At 43.7% G+C, this 15,333-nt stretch overlaps 1 protein-coding gene across 1 annotated transcript in view; it reads right to left on the minus strand.

Moving 5' to 3' along the window:
• Positions 1-309: 309 nt before the first annotated feature.
• LOC147988523 (disease resistance protein RGA5-like) overlaps positions 310-15,333 on the minus strand; it is a 51,747-nt gene continuing 36,723 nt past the window's right edge. The window contains exon 5 of the mRNA XM_087535051.1: positions 310-386. Coding sequence (XP_087391177.1) covers positions 310-386 — 77 coding nt within the window. The remainder of the gene's footprint in view (positions 387-15,333) is intronic.

Raw genomic sequence — 15,333 nt, forward strand, 5'->3', positions numbered from 1 at the left:
CTAGTAAAAAGAGATGTTAGAAACTAGCACTATGATTCCTTCCTTTAATCTGGTCTGCTGCAACCACTTTCTGTCAGAGATGGTATGATCAGTTTACCTCAGATGGAAACAGTAAATATTCTGTTTGATTTGATACATTTATTCATGAGATTCAACTTGATGGTTCAAATTTACAGATCATAGGCCCTCCTGGCCTCAGATGGAGAAGCAATTTTGAGAGGTACACTCTGCTTCTGCTCTGTTATTACGTGTTCTTGTCCATTCTTGTCTGTCTGAAATTGTTCCTGGTTCATTCGATGCATTTAAAATTCAGTTTACGGACAGAAGTAAGTAGAGACTCGGCCGGGGGAACAGGGAGCTGTTGCTCGAGACGAATTCCTGGAAATCTGTATGAGGAAAATACACTAAAATTGTAGTGGACAGCATAAAAAGTAGTCTGGGAACTAGATTGATTCGGCACACGGAGCGGTGGTTGTGGTTTACATAGCACTCCCTCTCTTCATTAAAACCATTAAGCTACGCGTGAAGGGCGGCCAACCAGCTATGCTATGTGGCCACGGTGAGAAATCTTTTGCAAATCTTTGTATTTTTGTTACCAATTTGGTTCACTTTCTGAATATGCATATGCCTTCTTTTAATGTTTTCCGGTGCCAGCCTTCCTGCACCTTTGGTTCATCAAACGAAAGGTGGAAGATCTGAAGCCAAAGGTAGAACATGGGAAGGTAAAGGCAGGCCCATAAAAATTGGTTGGCTCAGGCATCTTGCGCCATTCTGAAGATGGAAACAGATAGAGCTGCTGAACTGAACTAGTTAACATGTGCATATGACTACATATTGATAGTGCAGTTTTTGAGAAAAGACATATAGTGCTGTTAATGGATATTGTTCATGATAAATTGGTGATGGATTCGGTCTGTACAAAATTGTTTTGAAATAATTTGTTCAGTAATTTTATATACAAGATAATCACACTATTATCTAAAAAAGTACATAGACAAGGTGACCAGCAAGCTCACCTTGAGTTCGTTTTAATTTGTAAAGGTATTGTAACGCCCCGGATGTAACTTACCCAATTTGTATTCCAACTCTTACAGTTTCCGGCGTTAAGTTATTTTATTTTCTCGGGTTCGGGTTTTTGTCTCCGTGTGTTGTTATCGTTGTCATGCATCTCATATCATGTCATCATGTGCATTTCATTTGCATACGTGTTCATCTCATGCATTCGAGCATTTTCCCCGTAGTCCGTTTTGCATTTCGGCAATTCGTTCTCCTCCGATAGTCATTTCTAGATTTCTTTCGTGTGTGGGGATTAAACATTTTCGGATTGGACCGAGACTTGCCAAGCGGCCTTGGTTTACTATCGGTAGACCGCCTGTCAAGTTTCGTATCATTTGGACTTCGTTTGATACTCCAACGGTTAACCAAGGGACCGAAAAGGCCTCGTGTGTGTTGCAACCCAACACCCCCCAATTTGGCCCAAAACCCACCTAAACCTGCTCCATCATCTAGAGCGTTCGATAACGATCGCGTGGCCGAAAACCGCACCTCATTTGGACTCTTCTACCTCCTTCTACCTATAAAAAGGCATCCCCTCCCGAAATTCCGGATCAAATCCACCCTAACCTAGCCCCCTTTGTCTCTCCGCGCTCCGGACGTGTCCAGACGCGCCGGACATCGCCGCCGCCCCAACCGGGAGCTGCCATGTGGCGCCCCCGGACCACATCATCGCCCCGCGCCGCCAGGCCCGCTCGGGCCCGTCCCCGGCCCTCCCCGGCCCAGACTGCCGCCGACCGCCGCCCGCGCCCGCTCCGCTTCTCCTCCCGAGCCGGCGCCGCGCTCCGCCGCCTCCGCCGCGGCTCCGCCACTCCGGCCGCCACCACCATCGCCGTGGCCGCCCCGCCCGACCACCGCTCCGGTCCCGCGCCGCCCGCCACCACCGGCGCCGCCCCGGCCTCTCCTCCCCGCGGCCTCCTCTTCCTCCCTCTACTCCGGCCGCCGCACGGCCATCGACGCCGGCAAGACCCCGACGAACCTCGGGGCACGTGCAAACCCTAGATCTGGGAGGTGGTTTTTCTTCTAAGTCCTAAAAATCCTAGATCTGTGTGCTCCTGTTCATCATGCTATATCTCCGTATCCGTAGCTCCGATTTGGGCATATAGCATATCAAATTGTTCGTCTCAGAGAGCACATCATTTCATTCCATTGCATCATTTTCATTTGAGTTCATCTTGATGCCCGAAATGCTGTTAGAAGAGGGCTACTTGAGTTATTTGTCAGATCTGCTACTCCATTTAGACATTTGTCATTTTTGCCATGATTATTGTGTGCATGATATGCCCTGATTCTCTACATATGTTTTGTTAAGGGTTTTGTCATCTTTCCAGAGGTGCAACCCATGTATTTTTGTGATGTGTGTGGTGACTAGCACAAGCTTGCCAAGTGAGGCACTTGGTAATTCTGATTTCAGGGACTTAGCATTTCCACTAAGTCCTTGAGTTGTTTACCTCATGTTGTCATATGTTTATGTTGTTTCCTAGAGATCCGTGCCTCTTTTGAGGATGATCAGTAAGGATGTTTTGTTAATCTTGTAGTGCTCTATCCATCCATGTCTTTGCTTTCAATTATGGAGCACCCTAGCTTGAGTCAATCGAGCTCTACTTTTGCTACTTCGTGAATCTGGGCAGATTGTCAACTTGTTTACAATTTTGCCGATAATGTTGTAGCTGATCCGTGCATGCTATGCTATTGTTCTTGCTATGTCTAGCTTGCATTTTGTGTGTTCTTGATAGATGTATGCTTAGCTTTTCATGACTTGCACCGTAGTGAGTGCATCGAGCTCGTTAACATGCCTACTTGAGTTATGTTTCAGCATGTGCCAGTTTTCACTATAGTCTGAAAACTGATTATGCTTTTGCTATGTTCACATGCTTGCAAATGTGTTTTCTTATCCCTTTTGGCTCAAGGTCACTAAGGGACTTTTGTTAAGCTTTTTGAGTAGCTCCATGCCATGTCTTACTTTGCCTTGTTCAGGTCCTGTAGCATGTAGTTTCGTTGCTCCGAAGAGTGCTACCTGATCTGAAATTCCAGACAAGTGTTAATTTCACTAAGTCTGAGATCTGTTTACCATATGCATTTTTGCCATGCTTGTTTGAACCTGTTAATGGATGAATTGGCCGTAGCTCAGTGCTAGACTTTTGTTAAGCATCTTGTATGCATCCCTGCCATGTATTTTGTTGCCATGTTTGGGTGCTGTAGCATGTTCATCTCATTGCATTTAGATGGCTACTTGCTGTAAATCGCAGACCGGTGTCATATTTGAATCGCTTGCCATTTCCAAACCGTAACTCTGATTCCGGCGTTCTTTATATCGTTTTCAAGAGATTTCATCTCATCTTTCTAGTGGCACACTTGGATTCCCAATTTGAGGCCAGGTTCATGTATTCCTTGTCAAATCTTGCATATGCATCCCGCATCGCATCCCGCATAGCATATCATCTTTGCATCATATTGTTTGATCTTTGCACGTGGTTGATTGTGTCCTTGTTGCTTGTTGTCTTGTTTGGGTAGAGCCGGGAGACGAGTTCGCTAACGAGGAGCCCGTTGAGTTTGCTTTCGAGGATCCAGTCAACTCTGACAACTTTGCAAGCAAGATGATCATACCCTCGAAATCACTACTATCTTTGCTATGCTAGATTGCTCGCTCTTTTGCTATGCCAATGCTACGATGCCTACCATTTGCTTTCAAGCCTCCCAAATTGCCATGTCAAACCTCTAACCCACCATGTCCTAGCAAACCGTTGATTGGCTATGTTACCGCTTTGTTCAGCCCCTCTTATAGCGTTGCTAGTTGCAGGTGAAGATTGGAGACCGTTCCTTGTTGGAACATTATTTTACTTGTTGGGATATCATTATATTGTCATGTTATCTTAATGCATCTATATACTTGGTAAAGGGTGGAAGGCTCGGCCTCTCGCCTAGTGTTTTGTTCCACTCTTGCCGCCCTAGTTTCCGTCATATCGGTGTTATGTTCCCGTTTTTTTGCGTTCCTTACGTGGTTGGGTTATAATGGGAACCCTTGATAGTTCGCCTTGATTAAAGCTTTTCCAGCAATGCCCAACCTTGGTTTTACCATTTGCCACCTAGCCTCTTTTTCCCTTGGGTTTCCGGAGCCCGAGGGTCATCTTATTTAAACCCCCCCGGGCCAGTGCTCCTCAGAGTGTTGGTCCAACTGAGCGATGTCCGGGGCTACCAGGGGCAACTCTGGGCTGGCCTACCCGACGTCTGGCTCATCTGAGTGTGCCCTGAGAACGAGATATGTGCAGCTCCTATCGGGATTTGTCGGCACATTCGGGAGGTGTTGCTGGTCTTGTTTTAACCTGTCGAAGTGTCTTGAAGAACCGAAATACCGAGTCTGATTGAAACGTCTCGGGAGGAGGTCTATTCCTTCGTTGACCGTGAGAGCTTGTCATGGGCTAAGTTGGGACTCCCCTGCAGGGATTTGAACTTTCGAAAGCCGTGCCCGTGGTTATGGGCAGATGGGAATTTGTTAATGTCCGGTTGTAGATAACTTGAACCGTAACTTAATTAAAATGAATCAACCGAGTGTGTTACCGTGATGGCCTCTTCTCGGCGGAGTCCGGGAAGTGGACACGGTGTTGGAGTAATGCTTGCGCAGGTTGTCCTCTAGTTTCTCGCTCGCGCTTTGCCTCCTCTTCTCGCTCTCTTTTGCGAATAGGTTAGCCACCATATATGCTAGTCGCTTGCTGCAGCTCCACTTATATTTACCTTACCTTACCTATAAGCTTAAATAGTATTGATCGCGAGGGTGCGAGATTGCTGAGTCCCTATGGCTCATAGATTACTATTACACCAGATGCAGGGCCTGATGATTCCGCTCCAGGTGACGCGCTTGAGCTCAAGTGGGAGTTCGACGAGGACTCTCAACATTACTATGTTTCCTTTCCTGATGATCAGTAGTGGTGCCCTGTTGGGGGTGATCGGGACCGTGTCGCATGTTGGGTTATCTTTTATTTTGGCGTCGTAGTCGGGCCATGAGTGTTTGGATGATGTAATGTTATTTATGTACTTGATTGACGTGGCGAGTGTAAGCCAACTATGTTATCCCTTTTATTATCTATATTACATGGGATGTTTGTGATGATTGCCTGACTTGCGACATATGCCTTCAATGCGATTATGCCTCTAAGTCGTGCCTCGACACGTGGGAGATATAGTCGCATCGAGGGTGTTACAAGTTGGTAATCAGAGCCTTCCCCGACCTTAGGAGCCCCATTGCTTGATCGTTTTTAGCAGCCGAGTTGTGTCTAGAAAAATGTTTTGAGTCATTTAGGAATTATATATCGGAGAGTTTAGGAATTCTTTTTACTTCCCAGTCTCCTCATCGCTCCGGTAAGGCATCCTGACGTAGAGTTTTGACTCTTCTCTTCTCAAATTTCACTAAAAATTTTTTTAGGATCACGCGGGTATCTTGGAATCGTTCCGATGGTTTTATGATGAGAACATTGTCTTGGTGCCTCCTGTCAGGGGTTTAGTGGAAGTGTCCCGGGGAGTTGAGCTCTGAGGTGTTGTCGTCATAATTTTATCGTTGCAGTTCTAGAATACCTGAGTTTAGTACGCCGACATCGAAAATCTCTTTTATGCAGTTCGTTGGTGAGATAACCTCGACGCCACCCAGTACAGGGGCGGGAGTTCGGGAGTATCGCCATAACTTGTATAACGGATGCTTTTCGAAGGTTGAGGTAGATGGTTTCCGAAGTTTTTTCTCGGTTATGTGTTGAAGGATGGATACAGCTGGATGTAGGATTTGCTAGATTTGGGTGAGATATTATGCTTCCCCTGTATCCCCAACACCTGATTGCATAACCGGAAAGGTTCAGGAGTTTCATAGGTGGGAATTCTTGTAGCTCTAGTTCTTCTTCCACGGATATTGGTTTGAGATTGGGATTTCTTACTGATTATTCGTTCTTGATCCGTACCTTGTTGATTTATTTCTCTACCGTAATTCTACGTGGCTTCTCAATTTATGGATATGTGACCATTTCAAGAGGAATGCATTCGTTCATTTTGTTCGGATGTGGAGACTATTTGTTGCAATTTTCATTCCGTTGGATTCAGCTTCAATATTTGTCTACCAATGTGCTAATGGATGTCAACCTCTTCAGGATGGCTCCTCCAACGCGCATGACTCCGAATCCTGATCCGCCACCACCTCCACCTCCTCCGGAGGCATGGCAAGCTGTGATGGCCGCAACCAATGCAAACACACAGTTGATCATGCAAATTCTTCAAGAGCGCAATCAAGGCAACAATCAGAATCACTTTGCTACACTCAACCAGTTCCTTGCTAACGGGCCAAAGACTTTCAGCAATTGTGTTGAGGCAACCGATGCTGACGATTGGCTCGTGGATCTGTGCAAGCATTTCGAGTGCAGTAACGTCAGGCCTGAGGATTTCGTCAAGTTCGCTTCTTTCCAACTCAAAGATCAAGCTGCAGAATGGTTCCAGCAGTGTAAGGATTCCAGAGGTGGACGTGTGATCTCTTGGGATGAATTCCGTCAAGATTTCCGAGCTCATCATATTCCTCAGAGCGTGGTTGAAAGCAAGCGTGAGGAATTCCGCAACCTGAAGCAAGGCTCTTTGTCTGTCTATGACTACAACAAGTTGTTTCAGAAGCTCGCCCGCTTTGCCAAGCAGGACGTCCCTGATGAGAAGAGCATGATATACCAGTTCAGGGGTGGTCTCAGAGAAGAAATTCAGCTAGCTCTTGTCCTTTTTGAGCCCTTGAGGTACGATGAGTTCTACAACATGGCACTGAAGCAAGAGGCCGCCCAATTGAGGTGTGATGCTTCCAAGAAGCAAGTCAGAGATGTTACTCCTTCTTCCTCTACTCAAGTGGCCAAGCAGTAGAAGTATTGGCTTCCTCCTTATCTGCCAATGTTATGTTCACTTTGCTATAAACACTAGTAAAGTACACATCAATAACATGTATATCAAATATACTTATGTTCACTTTGCCATCCTTCTTATCTGCCAATCACTTGGGGTAGTTCCGCTTCCAGTGACCAGTCCCTTTGCAGTAGAAACACTTAGTCTCAGGCTTAGGACCAGACTTGGGCTTCTTCACTTGAGCATCAACTTGCTTGCCGTTCTTCTTGAAGTTCCCCTTCTTCCCTTTGTCCTTTTATTGAAACTAGTGGTCTTGTCTACCATTAACACTTGATGCTCTTTCTTGATTTCTACCTTCGTCGATTTCAACATCACGAAGAGCTTGGGAATTACTTTAGTCATCCCTTGCATATTATAGTTCATCACGAAGTTCTACTAACTTGGTGATGGTGACTAGAGAATTCTGTCAATCACTATCTTATCTGGAAGATTAACTCCCACTTGATTCAAGCGATTGTAGTACCCAGACAATCTGAGCACATGCTCACTAGTTGAGCGATTCTCCTCCATCTTTTAGCTATAGAACTTGTTGGAGACCTCATATCTCTCAACTCGGGTATTTGCTTGAAATATTAACTTCAACTCCAGGAACATCTCATATGGTCCATGACGTTCAAAACGTCTTTGAAGTCCCGATTCTAAGCCGTTAAGCATGGTGCACTAAACTATCAAGTAGTCATCATATTGAGCCAGCCAAACGTTCATAACGTCTGCATCTGCTCCTGCAATAGGTCTGTCACCTAGCGGTGCATCAAGGACATAATTCTTCTGTGCAGCAATGAGGATAAACCTCAGATCACGGATCCAATCCGCATCATTGCTAGTAACATCTTTCAACACAATTTTCTCTAGGAACATATCAAAATAAACACAGGGAAGCAACAACGCGAGCTATTGATCTACAACATAATTTGCAAAATACTATCAGGACTAAGTTCATGATAAATTAAAGTTCAATTAATCATATTACTTAAAGAACTCCCACTTAGATAGACATCCCTCTAATCCTCTAAGTGATTACGTGATCCAAATCAACTAAACCATGTCCGATCATCACGTGAGATGGAGTAGTTTCAATGGTGAACATCACTATGTTGATCATATCTACTATATGATTCACTCTCGACCTTTCGGTCTCCGTGTTCCGAGGCCATATCTGTATATGCTTGGCTCGTCAAGTATAACCTGAGTATTCCACGTGTGCAACTGTTTTGCACCCGTTGTATTTGAACGTAGAGCCTATCACACCCGATCATCACGTGGTGTCTCAGCACGAAGAACTTTGGCAACGGTGCATACTCAGGGAGAACACTTCTTGATAATTAGTGAGAGATCATCTTATAATGCTACCGTCAATCAAAGCAAGATAAGATGCATAAAAGATAAACATCACATGCAATCAATATAAGTGATATGATATGGCCATCATCATCTTGTGCTTGTGATCTCCATCTCCGAAGCACCGTCATGATCACCATTGTCACCGGCGCGACACCTTGATCTCCATCGTAGCATCGTTGTCGTCTCGCCAATCTTATGCTTCTACGACTATCACTACCGCTTAGTAATAAAGTAAAGCATTACATCGCGATTGCATTGCATACAATAAAGCGACAACCATATGGCTCCTGCCAGTTGCCGATAACTCGGTTACAAAACATGATCATCTCATACAATAAAATTTAGCATCATGCCTTGACCATATCACATCACAACATGCCCTGCAAAAACAAGTTAGACGTCCTCTACTTTGTTGTTGCAAGTTTTATGTGGCTGCTACAGGCTTAAGTAAGAACCAATCTCACCTACGCATCAAAACCACAACGATAGTTTATCAAATAGACTCCGTTTTAACCTTCGCAAGGACCGGGCGTAGCCATACTCGGTTCAACTAAAGTTGGAGAGACAGTCGCCCGCAAGCCACCTATGTGCAAAGCACGTCGGGGGAACCGGTCTCGCGTAAGCGTATGCGTAATGTTGGTCCGGGTCGTCTCGTCCAACAATGCCGCCAAACCGAAGTATGACATGCTGGTAGGCAGTAAGACTTATATCGCCCAATACTCACTTCTGTTCTACTCGTGCATATAACATCAACATAAATAACCTAGGCTCGGATGCCACTGTTGGGTTTCGTAGTAATTTCAAAAAAAAATTCCTATGCACACGCAAGATCATGTGATGCATAGCAACGAGAGGGGAGAGTGTTGTCTACGTACCCACGCAGACCGACTGCGGAAGCGTTGACGCAACGTAGATGAAGTAGTCGTACGTCTTCACGATCCAACCGATCAAGTACCGAAACTACAGCACCTCCGAGTTCGAGCACACGTTCAGCTCGATGACGATCCCCGGACTCCGATCCAGCAAAGTGTCGGGGAAGAGTTCCGTCAGCACGACGGCGTGGTGACGGTCTTGATGCACTACAGCAGCAGGGCTTCGCCTAAACTCCGCTACAGTATTATCGAGGAATATGGTGGCTGGGGGCCCCGCACACGGCTAAGGAATAGATCACGTGGATCAACTTGTGTGTTCTAGGATGCCTCTACCTCAGTATATAAAGGACTAGTGGGGGGGGAGGCTGGCCGGCCAAGCTTGGCGCGCCAGGAGAGTCCTACTCCCTCTGGGAGTAGGATTCCCCCCCCCCCCCCCCAATCCTAGTTGGAATAGGATTCGCGGAGGGGGAAAAGAGGAGGAGGGGGCCGGCCACCTCTCCTAGTCCTAATAGGACTAGGGGAAGGGGGAGGCGCGCAGCCCATCTAGGGCAGCCCCTTCTATTTTCCACTAAGGCCCACTATGGCCCATATAGCTCCCGGGGGGTTCCGGTAACCCTCCCGGTACTCCGGTAAAATCCCGATTTCACCCGGAACACTTCCGATATCCATACATAGGCTTCCAATATATCAATCTTTATGTCTCGACCATTTCGAGACTCCTCGTCATGTCCGTGATCACATCCGGGACTCCGAACAACCTTCGGTACATCAAAATGCATAAACTCATAATATAACTGTCATCGTAACCTTAAGCGTGCGGACCCTACGGGTTCGAGAACAATGTAGACATGACCGAGACATGTCTCCGGTCAATAACCAATAGCGGGACCTGGATGCCCATATTGGCTCCTACATATTCTACGAAGATCTTTGTCGGTTAGACCGCATAACAACATACGTTGTTCCCTTTGTCATCGGTATGTTACTTGCCCGAGATTCGATCGTCGGTATTCCTATACCTAGTTCAATCTCGTTACCGGCAAGTCTCTTTACTCGTTCTGTAATACATCATCCCGCAACTAACTCATTTAGTTGCAATGCTTGCAAGGCTTAAGTGATGTGCATTACCGAGAGGGCCCAGAGATACCTCTCCGACAATCGGAGTGACAAATCCTAATCTCAAAATACGCCAACCCAACATCTACCTTTGGAGACACCTGTAATGCTCCTTTATAATCGCCCAGTTACGTTGTGATGTTTGGTAGCACCCAAAGTGTTCCTCTGGCAAACGGGAGTTGCATAATCTCATAGTCATAGGAACATGTATAAGTCATGAAGAAAGCAATAGCAACATACTAAACGATCGGGTGCTAATCTAATGGAATGGGTCATGTCAATCAGATCATTCAACTAATGATGTGACCTCGTTAATCAAATAACAACTCATTGTTCATGGTTAGGAAACATAACCATCTTTGATTAACGAGCTAGTCCAGTAGAGGCATACTAGTGACACTTTGTTTGTCTATGTATTCACACATGTATTATGTTTCCGGTTAATACAATTCTAGCATGAATAATAAACATTTATCATGATTATAAGGAAATAAATAATAACTTTATTATTGCCTCTAGGGCATATTTCCTTCAGTCTCCCACTTGCACTAGAGTCAATAATCTAGTTCACATCGCCATGTGATTTATTAGCAATAGTTCACATCACCATGTGATTAACACCCATAGTCCACATCGATATGTGACCAACACCCAAAGGGTTTACTAGAGTCAGTAATCTAGTTCACATCGCTATGTGATTAACACCCAAAGAGCACTAAGGTGTGATCATGTTTTGCTTGTGAGATAATTTTAGTCACCGGGTCTGTTATATTCAGATCCGTAAGTATTTTGCAAATCTTTATGTCAACAATGCTCTGCACGGAGCTAATCTAGCTAATTGCTCCCACTTTCAATATGTATCTAGATTGAGACTTAGATTCATCTAGATTAGTGTCAAAACTTGTATCGGCGTAACTTTTTACGACGAACCTTTTTGTCACGTCCATAATCAAGAAACATATCCTTATTTCACTAAGGATAATTCTGACTGCTGTCCAGTGATCTACTCCTAGATCACTATTGTACTCCCTTGCCAAATCAGTGCAGGGTATACAATAGATCTGGTATACAGCATGACATACTTTATAGAACCTATGGCCAAGGCATAGGGAATGACTTTCATTCTCTTTCTATCTTCTGCTGTGGTCGGGCTTTGAGTCTTACTCAACTTCACACCTTGTAATACAGGCAAGAACTCTTTCTTTGACTGCTCCATTTTGAACTATTTCAAAATTTTGTCAAGGTATGTACTTATTGAAAAAACTTATCAAGTGTCTTGATCTATCTCTATAGATCTTGAAGCTCAATATGTAAGCATATTTACCGAAGTCTTTCTTTGAAAAACTCCTTTCAAACACTCCTTTAGGCTTTACAGAATAATTCTACATTATTTCCGATCAACAATATGTCATTCACATATACTTATCAGAAATGCTGTAGTGCTCCCACTCACTTTCTCGTAAATACAGGCTTCACCGCAAGTCTGTATGAAACTATATGCTTTGATCAACTCATCAAAGCGTATATTCCAACTCCGAGATGCTTGCACCAGTCCACAGATGGATCGCTGGAGCTTGCACATTTTGTTAGCACCTTTCGGATTGACAAAACCTTCTGGTTGCATCATATACAACTCTTCTTTAGTAAATCCATTAAGGAATGCAGTTTTGTTTATCCATTTGCCAGATTTAATAAAAATGCGGCAATTGCTAACATGATTCGGACAGACTTAAGCATAGGTACGAGTGAGAAAATCTCATCGTAGTCAACACCTTGAACTTGTCGAAAACCTTTTGCGACAATTCTAGCTTTGTAGATAGTAACACTACTATCAGCGTCCGTCTTCCTCTTGAAGATCCATTTATTTTCTATGGCTTGCCGATCATCGGGCAAGTCAACCAAAGTCCATACTTTGTTCTCATACATGGATCATCTCTCAGATTTCATGGCCTCAAACCATTTCGTGGAATCTGGGCTCATCATCGCTTCCTCATGGTTCGCAAGTTCGTCATGGTCTAGTAACATGACTTCCAGAACAGGATTACCGTACCACTCTGGTGCGGATCTCACTCGGGTTTACCTACGAGATTTGGTAGTAACTTGATCTGAAGTTACATGATCATTATCATTAGCTTCCTCACTAATTGGTGTAGTAGTCACAGGAACAGATTTCTGTGATGAACTACTTCCAAAATCTGGAAGTCACAATTACCTTATCAAGTTCTACTTTCCTCCCACTCACTTCTTTCGAGAGAAACTCCTTCTCTAGAAAAACTCTGAATTTAGCAACAAAAGTCTTGCCTTCGGATTTGTGATAGAAGGTGTACCCAACAGTCTCCTTTGGGTATCCTATGAAGACATATTTCTCCGATTTGGGTTTGAGCTTATTAGGATGAAACTTTTTCATATAAGCATCACAACCCCAAACTTTAAGAAACAACAACTTTGGTTTCTTGCCAAACCACATTTCAGATTGTGTCGTCTCAACGGACTTAGATGATGCCCTATTTAACGTGAATGCAGCTGTCTCTAATGCATAACCCCAAAACGATAGTGGTAGATCGGTAAGAGACATCATAGATCACACCATATCTAATAAAGTACGGTTATGATATTCGGACACACCATTATGCTGTGGTGTTCCAGGTGGCATGAGTTTGTGAAACTATTCCACATTGTTTTAATTGAAGACCAAACTCGTAACTCAAATATTTTACTTCTGCGATCATATCGTAGAAATTTTTCATTTTGTTACGATGATTTTCCACTTCACTCTGAAATTCTTTAAACTTTTCAAATGTTTTAGACCTTTGTTTCATCAAGTAGATATACTCATATCTGCTCAAATCATCTGTGAAGATCAGAAAATAATGATACCTATCGCGAGCCTCAATATTCATCGGACCACATACATCAGTATGTATGATTTCCAACAAATCTGTTGCTCACTCCATTGTTCCGGAGAACGGCGTTTTAGTCATCTTGCCCATAAGGCATGGTTCGCAAGCATCAAGTGATTCATAATCAAGTGATTCCAAAATCCCATCAGCATGGAGTTTCTTCATGCGCTTTACACCAATATGACCTAAACGGCAGTGCCACAAATAAGTTGCACTATCATTATTAACTTCGCATCTTTTGGTTTCAATATTATAAATATGTGTATCATTAAGATCGAGATCCAATGAACTATTTTCATTTGGTGTGTAACCATATAAGGTTTTATTCATGTAAACAGAACAACAATTTATTCTTTTACTTAAATGAATAACCGTATTACAATAAATATGATCAAATCATATTCATGCTCAACGCAAACACCAAATAACACTTATTTAGGTTCAACACTAATCCCGAAAGTATAGGGAGTGTGCGATGATGATCATATCAATCTTGGAACCACTTCCAACACACATCGTCACTTCACCCTTAACTAGTCTCTGTTCATTCTGCAACTCCCGTTTCGAGTTACTACTCTTAGCAACTGATCGAGTATCAAATACTGAGGGGTTGCTATAAACACTAGTAAAGTACACATCAATAACATGTATATCAAATATACTTATGTTCACTTTGCCATCCTTCTTATCCGCCAATCACTTGGGATAGTTCCGCTTCCAGTGACCAGTCCCTTTGCAGTAGAAGCACTTAGTCTCAGGCTTAGGATCAGACTTGGGCTTCTTCACTTGAGCAGCAACATGCTTGCCGTTCTTCTTGAAGTTCCCCTTCTTCCCTTTGCCCTTTTATTGAAACTAGTGGTCTTGTCAACCATCAACACTTGATGTTTTTCTTGATTTCTACCTTTGTTAGTCTCAGCATCACGAAGAGCTTGGGAGTTGTTTCCGTTATCCCTTGCATATTATAGTTCATCACAAAGTTCTACTAACTTGGTGATGGTGACTAGAGAATTCTGTCAATCACTATCTTATCTGGAAGATTAACTCCCACTTGATTCAAGCGATTGTAGTACCCAGACAATCTGAGCACATGCTCACTAGTTGAGCGATTCTCCTCCATCTTTTAGCTATAGAACTTGTTGGAGACTTCATATCTCTCAACTCGGGTATTTGCTTGAAATATTAACTTCAACTCCAGGAACATCTCATATGGTCCATGACGTTCAAAACGTCTTTGAAGTCCCGATTCTAAGCCGTTAAGCATGGTGCACTAAACTATCAAGTAGTCATCATATTGAGCCAGCCAAACGTTCATAACGTCTGCATCTGCTCCTGCAATAGGTCTGTCACCTAGCGGTGCATCAAGGACATAATTCTTCTGTGCAGCAATGAGGATAAACCTCAGATCACGGATCCAATCCGCATCATTGCTACTAACATCTTTCAACACAATTTTCTCTAGGAACATATCAAAATAAACACAGGGAAGCAATAACGCGAGCTATTGATCTACAACATAATTTGCAAAATACTATCAGGACTAAGTTCATGATAAATTAAAGTTCAATTAATCATATTACTTAAAGAACTCCCACTTAGATAGACATCCCTCTAATCCTCTAAGTGATTACGTGATCCAAATCAACTAAACCATGTCCGATCATCACGTGAGATGGAGTAGTTTCATTGGTGAACATCACTATGTTGATCAGATCTACTATATGATTCACGCTCGACCTTTCGGTCTCCGTGTTCCGAGGCCATATCTGCATATGCTAGGCTCGTCAAGTATAACCCGAGTATTCTGCGTGTGCAAAACTGGCTTGCACCCGTTGTAGATGGACGTAGAGCTTATCACACCCAATCATCACGTGGTGTCTGGGCACGACGAACTTTGGCAACGGTGCATACTCAGGGAGAACACTTCTTGATAATTTAGTGAGAGATCATCTTATAATGCTACCGTCAATCAAAGCAAGATAAGATGCATAAAAGATAAACATCACATGCAATCAATATAAGTGATATGATATGGCCATCATCATCTTGTGCTTGTGATCTCCATCTCCGAAGCACCGTCATGATCACCATTGTCACCGGCGCGACACCTTGATCTCCATCGTAGCATCGTTGTCGTCTCG

Source organism: Triticum urartu, chromosome 1A (genome assembly GCF_056163025.1).
Source record: "Triticum urartu cultivar PI428250 chromosome 1A, HENAU_Tu73, whole genome shotgun sequence".
NCBI classification, from domain to species: Eukaryota; Viridiplantae; Streptophyta; class Magnoliopsida; order Poales; family Poaceae; genus Triticum; species Triticum urartu.